Source organism: Sarcophilus harrisii, chromosome 3 (assembly GCF_902635505.1).
Source record: "Sarcophilus harrisii chromosome 3, mSarHar1.11, whole genome shotgun sequence".
In the NCBI taxonomy this organism is placed as follows: domain Eukaryota; kingdom Metazoa; phylum Chordata; class Mammalia; order Dasyuromorphia; family Dasyuridae; genus Sarcophilus; species Sarcophilus harrisii.
In genome coordinates this window covers 365,016,485-365,036,248 of record NC_045428.1, presented here as the reverse complement: position 1 = coordinate 365,036,248, position 19,764 = coordinate 365,016,485, and the positions used below count along the sequence as shown (strand labels likewise).

General features: G+C 34.4%; 2 protein-coding genes across 2 annotated transcripts; both read right to left on the bottom strand.

The window, feature by feature from the left end:
- Window positions 1-12,213: 12,213 nt before the first annotated feature.
- Window positions 12,214-13,155, bottom strand: LOC100926475 (olfactory receptor 10G9-like). The gene has a single exon (XM_003764100.1). The coding sequence runs from the start codon at window positions 13,153-13,155 to the stop codon at window positions 12,214-12,216; it is 942 nt and encodes a 313-aa protein (XP_003764148.1).
- A 5,329-nt stretch (window positions 13,156-18,484) lies between these two features.
- LOC100929561 (olfactory receptor 10G4-like) lies at window positions 18,485-19,429 on the bottom strand. The gene has a single exon (XM_003764110.1). It carries the CDS (start codon window positions 19,427-19,429, stop codon window positions 18,485-18,487), a length of 945 nt encoding a protein of 314 aa, XP_003764158.1.
- Between the last annotated feature and the right edge of the window lie 335 nt (window positions 19,430-19,764).

Here is a 19,764-nt window from a genome sequence, read left to right as displayed (position 1 = left end):
AGAAACATAGCTAATTTGATGTGAAAGGTAAGATAAATAGAAAAATAATAGATAAAATCAAAAATATTAGCTTAGGAAACTGGGTCTGCCAAAATAGAAACATGGAAGCCAGAACCTGGAACATGGTTTTGGGAAGATTATCAAATTTCGTTTTAAATCCACTGATTTTGAGATGCCAGTAGGACAAATAGACACTGTTATTAGGCATGACCTGGAAGTGGCAGTAAGTAGGAAACTATCAGTTGTTACTACTTGACTTTGTGAATTGAGAAGTGTTATAGAAAAGGTCATCTTCAACTGAGAGGGTTTTAAAGACTCTTGTGTCTTCAAAGGAAAAGCTAAGTTTTAGTTAAAGTGGGGACACAGACTATTTGTAGAAAAGTTCAAGTCTAATAATGAGTTTTTCACAGGGTGATAATAAAATGGACTTTGAAGAAGTAGGTACTAGGTTAAACAGAAGGCATCTTGGAAAGAGAAGAGGAAAGTAACAATTAAAAAATAAATTTTTGAATGAAGAATAATTAGATGGTTCAGGGGATAGAGTGCTGGGTCTGTAGTCAGGAAGATTCAAGTTCAAATCTAGTCTCAAACACTTATTAGTCATGTGATTCTGGGCAAGTCACTTAACCCTGTTTGCCGTAGAGAAAGCAAGATTTCTTAGTAGAGCACTGGGCCTAGAGTCAGAAAGACCTGAGGTTAAATCTAACCTCAGATACTTACTAGCTGTGTGACCTTGAGCAAGTTAATCCACTGGGGAAGGAAAAGCAAAGCACCTTTTTAAACAAATCAAAACAAAAAACCAACAAACCAGTGGACAATTAAATCACAATACCAATTTGGAATGGCAGAGAATGACCTTTCTCTATATCCATGTATATGTGCATATAGATAGATAGATAAATAGATAGATAGAAAATATATATTCTCTGTTAACAATTTAACATGCAATTAGTAGTACTTCAAAAATTTTATATTATATTTTTATCCCCTTTACATGCTTGGCATTTACTTACTTATTAATATCGAGTACTGATACTAGTGAAACAGCCTCTCTTTCTGGTATCTACTCAAGCATATTTTGCCAAATATTGCCTCTTTGACTTAAAACAAGGAACCCAGAGTCCCTATCTTTCAACTCCAAAAGTCTCATAAAATGCTGCTACTTCATGATCTTCAAACAAGTCATCAATTCCAACTCTATCCTAGTGTAAGGTCAGTCAATCAATAAACATTTATTAAGGATTTACTACATGCCAAGTACCATGCTAAATCCTGGAGATACAAGGAAAGGCAAAAACATATAGTGTTCTCAGAAAGCTCATATCCTTTTTTTTCTTTTTTTGCAATTCTTCTACACATATTTCTATAATTATCATGTTGCCCTAGATAAATCAGATCAAAAAGGGGAAAAAATGAGAAAAAAAAATCAAGGAAACAACAACAAAAAAGGTAAAAATATAATGCTGTGGTCCTCTTTCTGGGTGAAGATGATTCTCTCCAACACAAGTCCTATGGAATTGGTCTAAATCACCTCGTTGAAAACAGCTATCTCCATCAGAGTTGATTATCAGATAATCTTATTGTTGCTGTGTATAAAGTTCTTCTGCTACTACTCACTTCACTTAGCATTAGTTCATGTCAATCTCTCCAGGCCTTTCTAAAATTATCCTATTGATTACTTCTTATAGAACAATAACAGTCCATAACATTCATATACATAACTTATTCAGTCATTCCCCAACTAATAGGCATCCATTCCATTTTCAATTCTTTACCACTACAAAAAAAACTGTTACAAACATTTTTGTATATATGTTTTTTTTTTTCCCTTTTTATGATCAAGGAACTCATTCTAATGAAGGAGACTACTTATCTATGTACATATCAATGTCCATATAGTACATTGTTATTGCTCTTGTTGGTGTTGAATTATTTTAGTCATTTCTAACTCTTCTTTACCTCATCTCGAGCTTTCTTGGCAAAGATATTGGAGTGGTTTGCATTTTCTTTTACAGCTCATTTGGATGAGAACTAAGAGAAACAGGATTAAATGATTTACTCAGTGTCACATGAGTAGTAAGTGTCTGAGGCCAGATTTGAAATCATGAAGATGAGATCCTGATTCCAAGCCCAGTATATAACCATGACCTTAACACAGGCTTTTATCACCTCACATTTTGATTATTGCAATATACTGGTGGTTGGTTATCCTGATTCAAACCTGTCCTCACTACAATTTCTTCTCATTTTTCCTCATCTCTCTGAGAAGGCAAACATGTTGCTTGTCATACAAAACTTGTTATATACGTGCTGTCAAACAAAACTTATTTCCATATTAGTCATGTGTGAAAGAAAACCGACAAAAAAACCCACAAGAAACGAATTTTTAAGAATGTTTTGACCTATATTCATACTTCATCAGTTCTTTCTCTCAAGATAGATAGCATTTTTCATCATATAATATTGCTGTTACTATGCACAGTATTTTCTAGGTTCTATGTGATTTTGCAGCAGTTTTATATGTCTTCCCAGACTTTTAAGGAATCATTCTGCATCCTGCAATTCTATTGTAATTATATACCATAACTTGTTCAGCTATTCACCAATTAATGAATATTCTCTCAATTTCCAATTTTTTTTTTTGCCACCACAAAAAGAGTTTTTGTAGTTCTTTAGGCATGATTTGAAATTGTTTTCCAGAATATTTGGATGAGTTCACAATTCCACCAAGAATATATTAGTGAGGTTTTTTTTTTTTTACATCCTCTTCAATGTTTATCATTTTCCCTTTTGCTTAAATTAGCAAATCCACTAGATATGAAATGGTATACAAGAGTAGCTTTAACTTTCATTTCTCTAATCAATAGTGATTTAGAGCTTTTTTTTTTCCCAAATGACTATAAATAGCTTTGACATCCTCTTATTTGGTAAGGGGTAGTAATTGGGGTTAAGTAGTTGCCCAGGGTGACATAGCTCATAAGTGTTAGGATCCAAATTTGAACTCGGGTCCTCTTCACTCCAGGGTCAGTGTTCTATCCATTGTACCACCTAGCTGCCCTGATTTCCCCTGCTGAAAATTGCCTGTTCATATTTTTTGATCATTAATTAATTGGGGAATGACTCATATTCTTATATGTTTGATTCAGTTCTCTAAATCTTTGGAAAATGAGGCCTTTATCAGAAAGAGTTGCTATAATTCTCTGCCCCTACACACCATTTACCTTGTTTTTTTCTAATTTGGGTACATTGGTTTTATTTGTGTAAATTTTGGATCCTGTAATACTCTTTATCTCTTGTTTGGTCACAAATTCTTCCATTATCCATAGATTTGACAGGTAAAGTATTAGATAATCCTTTAATTTGTTTATTATATAACTCTGTATACCCATTTTGACCTTATCAAGTAATATGGTCTGATATGTTTATGTATACCTAATTTCTGCTAAACTGTTTTTCAGTTTTTCCAGGAATTTTTGGATCTTGTATCTTGGATCTTAGGGTTTATTAAACCCCAGAGATTACTATAGCTATTTACTAATGTGTCTTGTGTACCTAATCTATTCTACTGATCAAACATTCCTTTTCTTAAACAGTACCAGATAGCTGTGATGATGAGTACTTTGTAACACAATTACCTGGTGTTATCTGGTACTAGTAGAATACATTTCTTCACATTTTTTCATTCATTTCCTTGATATTCTTGACTTCTTGTTCTTCCAAAATAATTTTGTTATTCTTTTCTAATTATTAATAATTGTTTAATCATTTTATTGGTATGGTATTGAATAAGGAAGTAATTTAATTTAGGTAGAATTGCCATTTTTGTTATATTGGTTCAGTCTACCCATAAGCAATTTTATATTTTTCCAATTGTTCAGAAATGACTTTATTTTTGTGAAAAGCATTTTGCAATGTCTTCACATGTTCCTGGGTTTGTTGGTCTTGGCAGGAAGATTCCCAAGTGTTTTATCTTGTTTTAGATGGAACTTCTTTCTATTTCCTTTTGTGGAACCTTATTGGTAATTATATAGAAATATTAATGATTTGTATAGGTTTATTTAATATCCTTCTACTTTGCTGATGTTTTAAAATTTTCAACTAGGTTTTTTATTGATGCACTATCATTGTTCAGTTGTTCAATCATATCTGACTTTTTGTGACCCGATAGACCATACCATTCAGGAGGTTTTCTTGGAAACGATACCAGATATATGAATGTTATTCTCTAAGAAACAATCATTAGGATGATTTCAGAGATGCTTAGAGAGATTTATATGAACTGATGCCAAGTAAAGTGAATAGAACCAGAAGAACATTGTACACAGCAACAGCAAGATGATAAAATAATCAATTCTGACGGTCATGCCTCTTTTCAATTTCAAAGTGATTCAGCTAGTTCTGGTGGTCTGTGATGGAGAGAGCCATCTGCACCCAGAAAAGACCGTGGGGACCGAATGTGAATCACAGCATATTATTTCCACTTTTTTATTATTGTTTGCTTGCATTTTGTTTTCTTTTTAATTTTTTTTTCACTTTTTGATCTAATTTTTCTCGTGCAGTATAATAATTGTGGAAGTGTGTGTAGAAGAATTGCACATGTTTAACATATGTTGGATTACTTGTCATGTGGGGGAGGGAGTAGGGGAAGGAAGGGAAAAAAAATTAGAACACAGAGTTTTGAAGGGGTGTATGTTGAAAATTATCTACATACCTATTTTGAAAATAAAAAGCTTTAAAAAAAGAGGAAAGGAAAAAAGGTGCCTACAAAAAAAAAAAAAAAAAAAAAAAAAAAGGAAAGATATCAGAGTAGTTTGCTGTGTCTGATTCCACTGGATCAAGGACCAATGCCCAGGACTACACAACTAGTAAGTGTCTGAGGCCAGATTTTAACTCAGGTCTCATTGGCTCCAGACTAGAGCTCTATCCATGAGCCACCCAATTGCTTGTCTAAATACATCTTTATATTACCTGCAGTGAGTGATAGTCTTGTTTCCCCATTGCCTGTACTAATTCCTTTAATTTCCTTTAATTTCTTTATCTTCTCCCATCACTATAACTAGCATTTCTTGTACAATATTGAATAGTATTGGTGATAATGGTCCTCTTTGCTTCACCTCTGATCTGATTAGGAAGTTTTCTAGTTTATGTTTTACACACACACACACACACACACACACACGTTACATATAATGCTTGGTGATGATTTTAAATACAACTTATTTTTTTGAAGAAAGCTACATGTATTTCTATGCTTTCTAGTGTTTCTAATGAGTGTTGTCTTTTGTCAAGAGCTTTTTCTACATCTACTGATAAAATCATATGATTTCTGTTGATTTTGTTATTAATATGGTTAATCATACTTATGACTTTCCTAATGAATCAGCCCTACTGTCCTTGTATAAATCCTACCTGTCATACTGTATGTGATCTTTATTATATATATAATCTCCTTGTTAGCATTTTTTTTTTTGCATCAATATTCACTAAGGAAATTGTTGTATAGTTTTCTTTCTCTGTTTTTGCTCTTCCTGGCTTTGATATCAGTACCATATTTGTGCCATAAAATAAATTTAGTAGCACTCCTTTGGTTAATTTTTGAAATATATTATATAATATTGGAATTAATTGTTAGATAGAATTCACTTTTGAATTCATCTGGTTCTGAGAATTCTTTTTCTTGGGAAGCTCATTGATGACTTATTCAATTTCTTTTTCTCAGAAATCTGGACAATTTATATTTTTGTAAATATTCATCCATTTTACGTAGATTATTAGGTCTGTTGGCATCTAATTGGGCAAAATAGCTCCTGATAATTTAATTTCATCTACATTGGTAGTTGATTTCATACTTTTCTTTTTTGATATGTGTAATTTGTTTTGCTTCTTTCCTTTTTAAAATCAAATTAACCAGGGGTTACCTATTTAGTTTTGTTTTTTCATAAAACCTTCTATTTTAATTTATTAACTCAATGATTTTCTTACTTTCATTTTCATTAATCTGTCATTTGATTTTCAAAATTTCCAAATTGGTGTATAAGAATTTTTAATTGGTTTTTTCTAATTTTGATTTTAGTTTAGGCTTTGATGGCATGTCCAATTAATCTGCTCCCCCTCCCCCCATTTTATTGATGTAGTACTTAGAGATATAAAAATTTTCCCTAAGTATTTCTTTAGCTGGATCTCATAGATTTTTTTTTCATTGTTGTCAGTCTCTTTAATGAAAGTATTCATTGTTTCTATGATTTCTTCTTTGGCCAACTTATTTTTTGGATTAGATTATAGTTTCCAATTTATTTTTAATCTATCTTTCCATGGTCATTTATTGAATGTGATTTTTATTATATTCTGATCTGAAAAGTGTGTATTCAATATGTCTGCTTTTCTACATTTAGTAGTGAGGATTGTGTATCCTAATGCATAGCCAGTTTTTAGGTAATGTGCCAAGTACTGCTGGGAAAAAGATTTGTTTTTTTCCTCTATTTCCATTAAACTTTTTCTAAAGATATATGATATCTAACTTTTCTAAAATTCTATTCCTATCCTTACCTTCTTTATTATTTATTTTTTTATTATATTTAGCTAATCCTAAATGGGGAAATTGAAGTTTTTTCATTAGCAGAGTTTTATTATTTATTTCTTCCTATAATGCATTTATTTTTTTCTTTAAGAATTTGGATGCTATTGAAACCTCTTGGTTTTGTTTTGTTTTTTACTTTAGCTGAAGTAGAAAACATTTTGCTCCAGCTCCTTTCCAGTACTATTTGTGATTCTTCCTGCTTCTAGTGTGTTCCTTAAAAGCAATATATTGCTATATTCTGTTTTTTAATCCACTCTGCTATCTCCTTCCATTTTATCCATGAGTTCATCTCATTCACACTTACAATTATTATTACTGATTTTATATTTCCCTCCATACTATCCCATCCCTCACTTATTCTTTTCTCTCTCTCGCTCCTTTCTTTTACCCTGTATCTTCTCAAAAGTCTGTTTTGTTTCTCACCACTGTATCCTCTAATCTGTTGCCTTTCTATCAATCCCATATCCTTCTTTTGTCCTCCTCTCCTCCTACTTTCTTGTGAGGCAAGATAAATTTCCAAACTCAACTGAGTGTCTATATTACTCCCTATTGAGAACTTTTAGTTATTGTCCACCATTCCCAAATTTCCCTCTTAACTGTAAAAGTTGTTCCTTTTGCTCCTCTTTTATTTGAGATCATTTGCCTTCCACTCTACCTCTCCTTTTCCCCTTCTCACAATACATTCCTTTTTTCCATTATTTAATTTTATTTTCTGAAATCATCCCATCATAGTCATTTTATATCCATGACCTGTATCTACTTATACTCCTAATTTCCCTAGTAATGAGAAAATTCTTAGGCATTACAAGTGTCATTTTCTCATATAGGAATGTAAACTGTTTAACCTTATTGAATCATTTATGATTTCTCTTTCTTATTTAGCTTTTTTTGAGTCTCATATTTAAAGTCAAATTTTCTATTCAGCTTTGGTCTTTTCATCAGAAATTCTTGAAAGTCCTCTACCTAATTAAACATCTATTTTTTATCTAAAGGATTATATTCGATTTTGTTGGATAGGTTTTTTGGCTTATAATTCTAACTTCTTTGCCTTCCAGAATGTCATATTCCAAATCCTTTTCTCCTTTAATGTGATAACTGTTAAATCTGTGTGGTCCTGAAAGTGTTTCCATGGTATTTTAATAGTTTATTTTTGGTGGCTTGCAATTTTTTTTCCCTTCACCTAGAGGATTTGGAATATGGTTATGATACTCCTGGGAGGATCTCTTCCAGGAGTTGACCAGTGGATTCTCTACCCTGTGGTCTAGGGCCCTTGCTCTTCTGTGGCCAGAATTATTTTTGCTTCTTATGACTCTAGAATTCTGCCCCAGGCTCCTGGTGTCTGGTAGTCACAAGTATCAGTGCTCTTTTCTTCCTTGGACCTGAGATTTGAGCTCCTAAGCTGCTGTGAGTGATCACAAGTATCATTCTCTGATACTGGAAGTATGACAAGTATCCCCAATCCTTTAGGGCCTTCTTCTCCCAGTTCTCTTCGGTGACTACAACCCAGAACTAGATATAAGCAATGCAATGGAGTCCTGCACCCAATGCCAGGAAAGGATCTTCTTTAATCTTTTGACCAATTGTCTGACCGCCTTACTCTCTGTATTCTGAAAGCTCTTAAAATCTTAGCTACTGAAGCAACCATCCCCAAGAGCTGCTACTGACTTGCCAGGCTACCTCTATGCTCCAAGACTCACTTCTATCTCAGTGAAACAGACCTTTCCTGATAATCTCTTAAATTGTCTTGGACTTGAAAATTGCTTCATCTCAACTTTTTGTTGGTTCCACCCAATTTGAGGCATTATTTTAGAGTTGTATAGTGGGGGATTTGGGAGAACTCACGTGAACCACTGTTTTTATTCCACTATCTTGAAGATAGTGGAAAAGAAAGACTTTTCTGAAGAAAATTAAATACTTTTAATAAGTAAAAAACTTTTTAAAAGGCTATAACTGTGACATTTAAAATGTTTGCTTTGTAACTGGCAAGGTTGCTTATGGAATTGCTAAACATAAAAAAGTCTCAAAAGGAACAATAATGAAGATGTTAGCAGCTATTGTTATGAGTGAAATGATATCTGGCACAACTTAAAACAATATTAATACTACTATTACTAATTAGCATTGAGATGTTGCTTTAAAGTTTGTAAGACACTTTATACTTATCTCATTTTTTTCATAACTTGGAGAAGTAGGTGCTATTATTATCCCTATTTTTAGAGTGAGAAAACTAGGAAGATAAAGGTCAAGTGACTTTTCTAAGATCTTATAGCTAAGAAATGTCAGATATTAAATTTGAACTTTGGACTTCCTGACTTTATGTTCAGTCAAAGGACTCTATATTGTAATGTTATTAAAATGGATATTAAGGTAACTTTGCTACTTTATAAACCTAATTATATGGCACATACACACAATTTTTTTAAAGAAAATGATTCCAAGTTCACTTCAAATCCAACCACTCTCAGCAATTATTTAAATTTGTATTTTCCTCCAAGAAGTAATACATATATACAACATAAACACATGCACACACACACTCATGCTTTTTCATGCTTAGAATTTGGTCAGTTACCTGAAATATTGTTCTACTTCTGCCTAGTTTGTTTTTTTTGTCAGAAGCTTTTTTTTTTTTTTTTTGCAAATTTTAAAGTACTTCATTCACAATACTCCTTATCTGATAAACTGCTGACTCTTGACTGAGTTTCTCTTCCTACAACTACAAAATAAAGTTATCACCTGTTCAAAAAATAAATAACCTTTAGTGTAGCAAGATGGTAAACAGATGTTATATAAACTTTTTTTTTCTGTTTTGGTTCTGTTATCTATTAAATATTTCTAGTACTGTCTTATCCTAGAGTGGCCAATTCAAATAGCATGTCTTTTGCCAACAAATGCAATATCCTACATTATGCTCCTCATTTTGCATAATGAAGGAGTTTAACCATTGTTAAATGTTTATTTATTCAAAGTAACCCAGCCAAAGAAGGAAAACTCTGGAGTCTTTAAAGAAGTCATGCCATCACTTTCATGTTCCCCAATCCGTTCACTGATTCTAAACATTCATCTGAAGCCAAGTCAATAATAATGCTTATGCTAAGTAGCACTTTAAATGTGTCATCTCACTTACCTGTGAAATATGCAATGCCAATAATATTAACCTCATTTTACAAATGATGTAACTGAACATAGTTCAGTTCAAAAAACTTAAAGCTTAAGTTCAAAGTCTTAAAAGTTCAAAACTTAAAAAGTTTAAGCAATTTAAGCAAAATCACAGGTTTAATAAGTGTCTGAGCCAAGAGTTCAGCCCAGTTTTTCTGAATACACTACGTTATATCTCAGCCATTCAGGAATGAGAGATGAACCTGTGCAAATGCACATGAAATGGCAAATTGAGCCCAGCAATCAATATGCTCTCTGACAACTATGTTGTTCATCAAGGAAAATATTCTGAAATTAGATCAGAAAAATTGTTGGAAGCCTAATTGGGAAGTATGTCAAATATCAGGGTTAGGAACTGGCCTTTTATCCAAAAGGAACTTTGACAGGTTGAATACTTTTAAGGAGAAGAGTGACAAGGTCAGGCTTAGTGCTTAAAAATATTATACTGGTATCAAGATGAAAAATGATTTGGAGCAGAAAATGGAAAAGTCAACTAAGAGGATATTATAATAGGACTGAGAAGGTAACAAAATCTTGAAATGCAGTGATGGCCAAGGGAGTAGAAAAGAAGATATGAGGAATGTCTTAAAGTATAATCAATAGAACTTGCCAATTTATATGACAACAGAAGGAAGATGCAGAAGTCAATGAAGATGCCAAGGTGTTTAATCGGGGTAACTAAAAATAGAGTGATAACAAATAACACAGCAAAGTTGAAAGCAAAAATTGTTTTGGAAGGGAAGATGAATTGGTTTGGGGCAAATTGAATTTGGGGTGAGAGAGAGACATCCAAGTGAAAAAATATTCACCTGGCAAATAGAAACACCAGACCAAAGTACAATGAAAAGATTAGAGATGGATTTACATATTTGTAAGCCAGTTGCATAAAAAGGAAAATGACTCACAAAGGTAGAAGAAATCATAGGGGGAAAAATATTGTAAGAGAGGAGAGGAGAAAAGAAACATTAGCATAATATACTGGAAAATGCCCAAACTTAGCAGGTGGGAAAGGATGAGAAAACAGTGGGGGATACCATGAAAGTAAAGTCAGTTAGTAGGAGATCTATGGGAAAGCATATTATTGAGTTCAAGGGAGAAGAGAGGCGTTGAGAGAAAGGGAAATTCAACAGTATTACCTGATGAAGAAGGACCAAAGCAGATGTGGACTAAGACAAAATTTTTGAACTTAGTCATTATTAAAACATTGGTGGATTTGTATAGAATAGTTTAAATAGAGTGGCAGTGCTGAAAACTAAATTTCAAGGAAAAGAGAAGGGAGTAAGTGATGTAGTAAAGGGAATGAATTAAAATAATTATTTATAGGGGCTTATCAGTAAAAGGGGTAGATATATAAGAAGACTAATATAAGTGGAGAAAGGTTTATAAGGATGTACAAAGGTAAAAAATGTTTGCAATCAGAGAGAAGGGAGTCAATATATAAATAGAAATGGCATATAAAAAGAGAGAAAGGGAATAATTAAAAGGGCAAACTCCTGAAGATAGAAGTAGATGAGATAAGGAGGAAAGTGGAGTGCTTATCATTGACAAAAAAGGTATCATCCTATCCCCTAAGATTTAAAAAAGAATGGATGGTTAAGACATAGACGGTTTCTTTTTAATGTAAAGAAAGGAGATTGAGATGACAAAGTTGATTAAAGATGGCTATAATAATTTTAGTTAAAAAAAAAAAGGTGTGAGAGTCAAAATATGAAAGATGGATGGTTGGTGGTTTAGATTGTGGACTTGAAGGGAAAGGTTTGAAAAATATTCTATAAGGATTGCTATAGGGAGTACCTAAGTGATGAACAAAAAGATAACCATATAACAGTGAGGTCCCATTTGAGATGAATTTATAGTAGACCCAATATGCAAGGTTTTATGACTTCCTCCATTAGACTTCTGGTGGGACTGGAGTACACAGGTGATAACTGTGCCCCAAGAATATAGCAAAAATGAAGAGTAGAATCACAAGGAGTCAGGGACAGGATTGTAGTATTAAAAATAGTACCATATTTAAGTGTGTTAAATAATGGTTCAAGACTATAAAGACATAGAAGGAGATGATAGGAAAATTAGAGGTAGATTAAAAGTTGATAGGAGACAAAGGTGGTAGGAGGAATGAAGTGGTGGGAGTAGAAGAATAGGAGATTGTGAACAAACACATTTGGAATAAAAAGATATGTCGGCTAGCTGTTATCAAGCAAGTACTTTTAGGATATTGGCAGGCTATCTACTATCAGTGGACAATCTGCCTCTTAAAAATAAGGAAGTAAAAGAGGGAAAAAAATCATTTTTTAAAAATATCTATCAGAGATACTGGATTTTTAGACATACAGTTTTTTTCAGTTCACAAAACAAAGATCTTTGACAAATACTTTTGTTATTCATACAATATTTAAAAATACAACACTCAAATTGATGAATGTATTTAATCATGAATGAAAAAACTATATAGGCATGATTTTTTCCCCCACTGTCTATTTTCCCTGAGCAATTATTCCTCTGTTCTGTAGCTTGAGCAAAGCTGTCTTCACCTCTTTGTTCCTCAATGTGTATACCAGGGGATTCAGCACAGGTGTGAGCACAGTGTAGAAAACAGCCACAATTCCATCCACAGCATCTTTGGAGCCTGGTCTCAGATAAATAAAGACACATGGCCCAAAGAAACAGAGGACCACAATGCAGTGGGAAGCACAAGTCTGAAAGGCTTTTTTTCTGCCCTTTGCTGTGCGGATCTTCAGGATGGCATGGACAATGGACATGTAGGAAAGGAAAATCAGGAAAAAACATCCAGAGGCCACTATGCCAATGTTGACAAAGATTACCATCTCATTGACTGAGGTATCTGCACAGGCCAGTTTGAGAATGGGGGGTGCGTCACAGAAATAATGCTGGATCTGGTTGGGTCCACAGTAAGGCAGGTGGAAGGTCAAGATAGTCTGGACAGCAGAGTGTATTGAACCACTGAGCCATGTACTTCCAGTGAAAAGAGCACAAGTTTTCCCACTCATCATAGTCACATAGTGCAAGGGATGAGTGATAGCAAGGTAGCGGTCATAAGACATAACTGTGTACAGAAAACACTCAGTACTCCCCAGAAAATGGAAGAAATAAAACTGGGACATGCAACTATGAAAAGAAATGGCCCCACCATCTGGGGAGAGGAGACCCATGAGTATCTTGGGCACAGTGACAGTAGAGAACCACATGTCAATGAAGGAGAGGTTAGCCAGGAAATAGTACATGGGAGTGCGAAGGTGGGAGTCCACCTTGATCACCAGCAAGATGAGGAGGTTCCCCACAAGAGTGAGTACATAGATCACTAAGAAAATTCCAAATAAGACAATATCTAGTTCTGGTGCATGAGGAATCCCCATGAGAACGAATGTAGTCACAATGCTCTGATTCTCCTTTTCCATTCAGACAGTGAACCCCTTTCTTAAAGGAAAAAAAAAAAGAAACCATGTTCACAAAGAATTCATACAACATAATGATAAAACCTGGATTATAGACTATATCCCCAACACCCCCCTCCCCAAGACTGGGTTTGAGAAACTAGGTTTTTAAAAAGCCCTAACCTTAAAATGACCCATTAATCCCAAATTCCTTTTGCATATGTAAAAAGACCCTAGTCTCCTTTTCTGTCATAACCCTCCTTGGCATAAGAATAGCAAAGGAAATCTCATGTAAGACCTCTGTCTCCCTGCCCTAAGTGTGACTTGGTCCTTTTTGAACAATGGGTTATTAACCCAAAGACATCAAGATAATTAATAATAAAAAATAAATTCTGCACATTGTACTGAAAAAAAGGGAAAGAATGTTGGAAACTAAACCACCCAGTAAGAGCTTTTAGAACTCACCTTTCTGATGTAAATTTGTCTAGAGTTTTCTAGAGTCTTCACCACTCATCTACTTGAAAGAAATACTAGATCATGTGGCATTATTCAAAGAGAAAAGACAAATACAATTCTAGTGCAGGAAAAAGAATCACTCATTATTTTAGCAAGACTAAACAAAAATAGGAAGGAGAAGGAATGGGCCTTAAGAGAAAGAATAAGGACTTAAATTGGTATACAGGCCCTGGGGGAATGTATTTCTCTCTGGATCCCAGTGCTCCCTCAAAAAGGAAAACAAAAAGCAAAGCAACTGATAATTTGTTTTCAAATATGAAAATATATAACCTCTTATATTTCCATATGTATATGTTATTTTATGTCAGAATCTCACAAGAGTCAGCATTATCTCTTAATTTCTGAAATCTGAAGGTCTAAAAGCATTTAAGGAAAATTTTCTGAAACTGACTTTAAATATTTCTTGGATGAATTGAAAGATAGCAAATATCATCCTTATCCCTAAGGGAATTCTTTATTCCCTCTTATGCTTCTAAGTACTCTTCCTGATTCCCACTTAATTTTCTAAAGGTTATTTGCAACTCATTTACCTGCGATTATAATTTAACTCAATGATTGTCAACTGAGGGTAGGAAGTAGGCTATAGAATTAATACTAGCTGTGAGTTCACAAATAAGCAAACACTTTTTTGTGTAAACAGAATAAATGTTATATACAACATGTATATTACTATTTTCAAATTGAATGAATTATGTTATAAACTGTAATGCTGGAGAAACTGAGGCAAGGCAGAGATTAGAGTTTTTAATATTTTCATAGTGGACAAGTTGGACTGGCAAAGCCATACTAGCCAGCTGGCTTGAATGCGACTTTTGTCTCAGAGTATTCAGCAGACAGCAAGTAACTCCAGAGGCTTTTATAGGGCTCCAGCAATCAGGGAAACAAAGGCAAGGGGGTGGGGAAGAACATTGGGTGAGTGACAATTTCAGGAAGGACCATAACTTTTTAATTCTGACAGGTTGGAAGTTGAAAGCAGGATATAGGAAATCTGAGCCAGAAAGATAGAGTACCATTTAAATATTTGAGATAAGCCATCTGGAGTTTTATGACTCTGAAATGCCAGAATGGCCAGAGCTCCACAGCCCTAATTAATTAATGGCCAGGAAGGGGTGGGGGGTGGGGGAGGGTCGCCACAAGGGAAACTGAGGCAGAACAATTCAGGGAAAGTGATATAGAACAATTCAGGGAAATGGAGGTATAACAATACAGGGAAAATGAGGCAGGGAAACAGGCATAAGAAAACAAATGGAACTTCTTTTAAAATTGTTATTTGAATTCTTTTTAGTGGTATTAGTTTTCTCAATCAATTTTCATAGATAGAACAACTAATACAAAAAGGACTTCATTTTTTTTTTAGCAGTATATAATCACAAACAGAGCAGAAAGGCATCTTTGAGATTATCTCATCCAACTTCCTTATTTAACAAATTGGGAAGTTGAGGCTCAGAGAGTTTGTTTAATGTGCCTAGGGTCACATGGTTAATGTCTAAAACAGGATTCACATCCAGTGTTTCTGACTCCCAGTCCATATCTATTAGTCTTTAAAAGACAGCTAATCTGAAATAGGTAGGATATTGCTCCTTTGATTCCTATCTGGAATGTGCCCTATAACTTTCCATTTTGATCCTGAGAACGATGTGATTACATGGCTTCCAAATTGATACAATTCAAAACATTTATTCAGTTTGTATTATATGCGAAGCCCTGTGATAAATACTAAGGTGACAAGTAAGAAAAGGAGACAATCCTTTCCCTCACAGAGCTTGCAAAGTATTGGTGGAAGACAATACACAAAAGGAAGGTGAAAAGGGGGTTAGTGCTCAGAATGGAGTACAAGTGAGCAACTAAGGAAGAATAGTCACCAGGAAAATGTCAAGCCTTCTTTAAAAGAAGACTTTGGGAGAAGTTTAGTTCTCTGTTCTTGTAAGAGCTAAGAAAGGATGAGTTGAAAATGTATAGAGTATTCAAAATGACTTAGAAGTCATCTTTAAAGTGTTAAGTCAAACCTCATCATTCAATAAGCAAGTGGGGCCTAAAAAGGTTAAATGACTGTTCAGTGTCATACAACAAAAAGAAAAGGTAAGGTTCAGTTTCTTCCCCTATCTTTAAATCCAATATGCTTTTGTCTCACATAAAGTACAGAGAAATCAAAACTTCACTAAAATTTGGGTTAAAAGGCTTAGGTTCAACTCCTACTACTCTAGAATCTAATATTGAAGTTGTTCAGAAGAATATGCTGAGAGAACTCAGTAGAGCACTTTCTCTACTATGCTATCAGAAATTTCTATATTTTAACTTAAAGGTAATAGTCACTAAATGATGGGATGTGAGTAATATAATTAGTGTAACATTTCAAAAATCACTTTGAAGGCTTCCAGTTACCACCTGTCACCAACAAAATGGAGGATTAGATATTTTCTTCAATCCTCATGGCATCTCATGTCTACAAAATAGAATTATATGCAAGAGGTAAAATCAAGTTCTGCTATCTCAATAGTCTGTCATAATGACCCCAAACACAATAAAAATCCAATGAACTTAAAACAGAAAACCATCCCTAACCCTAAGATGTTCATTCGGCACAACATTCACCACCACAGCCTATTGTGCTCCTGGTAGCATTATGAAAAATTAAGCTCTTCACCTCAACCTTCATCCTTCTCCAAATACTAAGGAGACATTAATGGCAAAAAATTTTCAAGATGTGATAATATTATAGGAATCTCTTGCCAAACCCAGTTTAATCAGAGAATTGAGAAATAAAGAAAAATTACCCAGGGCATGTCTGTGGCTGTGTGGTTTTCACTAATCCTGCTGGAAATAGTTGAAAATCCAACTGGTACCAAAACTAACTCATTCCCCAAGTAACTTGGGTCAAGACAGGTGTACCAGGAATTGACAGTTTTGAGAAGAGGCTGAGACACTATAATGTCATTTAATCTCTAGAGAAACCATCACCCAAAGGAAGTGAATCAGAAAATGGTCAACAAGGAAAAAATAAGGGAGGAGAGGAACTAAAATTACAATAGATTTTTAAGAGGAAGAAAATTAAGACTATAAGCATAATCTGATAAATGATCAGGGAAGCTATTTGATAGAAGGGAATATTGTCTCCCAATTAGATAAGAAGAGTTCAGGCATTTCTAAATAAACATTATAATACAAAGAAAAATTATTTAAAATTTGATGACACAGGGAACACTATTCCCTAGAGTATGGAATCACAAGATGATGTTCTTAAATGGTCTGAAAATAAAACAAATAATCATCTAATAAGTCATGTTTCCAACATTATAACAGAGAAATGAAATGAAGGTACAGAAAAAATAAATGTGTGAAATTGTTTTTCCTTGACTGTACTCATTGGTATAAGATAGGGCTTCTATTGGAGATTATTGATGGAGATATTGGGATACAATTAATACATAGTGATAATGATGCAAAAAAGCCAGGAGGTAACAAAGAAAAGAATGGTAATGAAACATTTAAAAATTCATAAGAGAGTAAAGGCAATTCAAGAGGGATATAGAGAAGCAGAATCAGCTTTGTGTTTTTTTCTATCAATTTAAAATAATATACATTAAAAACTATGATGTAATTCTAGGGGAGACTGCAATGGTTTTGAAGCTCTCTTGTTCCCTATCAATAATTGTAGAGAGAAATAATTATATTTCTTCCCTTGGATTTTAGTGAATATGTATTGGTAATCCTAGGGCTTTCTGACCTAAGAGTGTATTGTTCTGCCAATCTGTCAATGATTGTGAAAGTCTTCTGGCCTGGGAATATAATAATATTTCTTCCCTTAGATTTTAGGAAAGATATATTAGTGATCCTGAAGCCCTCTGACCTAAGAGTGCTCTTGTTCTAACAATCTATCAATTAGAAAAGTCCTACAAATATTACTGTCAGATAGATAATCTGTTAGTCAGCAATAACCAAATTCCTGAGACCACCCTTAAAACCTACCTGAAAGCCATAAAATTATCAAAAAAAATAACATGAAGCTTTGACCAATTTTGCCTTATAAATCAATCTCTTGTTTTTAGGTCCCTTGCTAATGCCTTTTGGAAATTAATCCACTGCAATTGGCATTACAATTACAATAAAACTTTGCCCTTTTGATATAGTATAGCTTCTAGGGAAATATAGCAATGGTTTTGCAGTTCCCTGACCTTGGGAGGCTTCTGTTCTAACAATAAGTCAGTAGTCCTACATCTTCTTGCTTTGGAATCTGTGTCAGGAAACCTCCACACCCAATCTATCTGATTCTGATCACCCCTTCTTCAGATAGCTTCTGGCCTCAGGCTTATTCTGTCTTTGTCTCTCCTTCTTTCTGTGTGTGTCTCTCTGTCCCCCCCTCTTCTTCCCTCACTTCCTCTTCTCCTCCTTCCCTTGCTCTCTCTCTCTCTCCATACACACACATACAATATATATATATATACATATACTTACTTATACATACATATATGCACAAACATAAAGATATGTATTTGTAGGTATATATAAATATATGGTTGTCCATATATATATATATATATATTCATATATGTTTGTATACATGCATACATTTTTATATGTAAAATAGAACTCCAGAGTTTCTTATTTAATTTGTTAAAGAAGCATGGAAAACAGGAGTAGAAAGGAAACTTTAAAAAATTATTTGGCATTTTCCACACAAATTTTACACATGATAAAAAAGAATTATACAGAGGAAAACCCAAGGCCATAGAATAGATTGATAGCAAAAACTTACATTAAAAGTATTTCCACTACTCCACAAATAAACCATTCATTAAAAAAGCCCAAATTTTATTTTATTGCAAAAAGGGATCTATTTCTAGATCTTAATTTGTATAAAATTTTTTTGGTCTTTTAGCCTAAGCAAAGCTGTTTTTACTTCTTTGTTCCTTAGTGTGTACACCATGGGATTCAGCAGGGGTGTGATCACTGTTTGGAAAATGACCACAATCCTGTCTACAGCATACATGGAACCAGGTCTTAGATAAACAATGAGACCAGGCACAAAGAAACAGAGAACCACAATGCAATGGGAAGCACAGGTCTGGAAGGCTTTGTATCTGCCCTCTGCTGTGCGGATCTTCAGGATGGCACGGACAATGGACACATAGGACAGAAAAATCAGGAAGCAGCATCCTGAAGCCACTATGCCAATGTTGACAAAGATCACCATCTCATTGACTGAGGTTTCTGCACAGGCCAGTTTGAGAATGGGGGGTGCGTCACAGAAATAATGCTGGATCTGGTTAGGGCCACAGTAGGGCAGGCGGAAGGTCAGGGCAGTCTGGGCTGCTGAATGGATAGCACCACTGAGCCATGTGCCTCCAGCGAGAAGGGCACAGGTTTTCCTGCCCATCATGGTAGCGTAGCGCAGGGGGTAAGTGATGGCCAGGTAGCGGTCATAGGACATGACTGTGTAGAGAAAACACTCAGTGCTTCCCAGAACGTGGAAAAAATAGAGCTGGGCTACACAGCTATGAAAAGAGATGGCCCCACCATCCGGGGAAAGAATACCCATGAGTATCTTGGGCACAGTGACAGTGGAGAACCACATATCAATGAAGGAAAGATTGGCCAGGAAGTAGTACATAGGAGTATGGAGGTGAGCGTCTACTTTAATCACCAACAGGATGAAGAGGTTCCCCACCAGAGTCAGTGCATAGATCACTAAGAAAATACCAAATAAGAGAGTATTTAATTCTGGTGCATGGGGAATCCCCATAAGAATGAATGTGCTCACAAAGCTCTGATTATGCCTTTCCATTCAGACAGTAGACGCCTTTCCTAAAAGAGAATAAATTAATCAATTAATTAACAATCATTTGTAAATACTCAAGGCACTGGGTTAGGCACACACTAGGCACACACTAGGTACATACACATACACACATTTATGACCTCAAGGAATTACATTATATTGGAGAATACCTACAAATATATAGGAATTACCCAATTCCAGAATTACCCATAGGTTAATATATTTGCTGTTTACCTATTCATATATTTATTTGCTGTTTACCTATTCATATATTCATATATACTAAAGCTACAAAAGTTTTAACAGGGAAAATGATATTACACAGAAGGTAACCTCAGAGA

Excerpts from the sequence above, each read along its gene's own strand:
- LOC100926475 (XM_003764100.1), bottom strand. The coding sequence starts at position 13,155 with ATGGAAAAGGAGAATCAGAGCATTGTGACTACATTCGTTCTCATGGGG.
- LOC100929561 (XM_003764110.1), bottom strand. The coding sequence starts at position 19,429 with ATGGAAAGGCATAATCAGAGCTTTGTGAGCACATTCATTCTTATGGGG.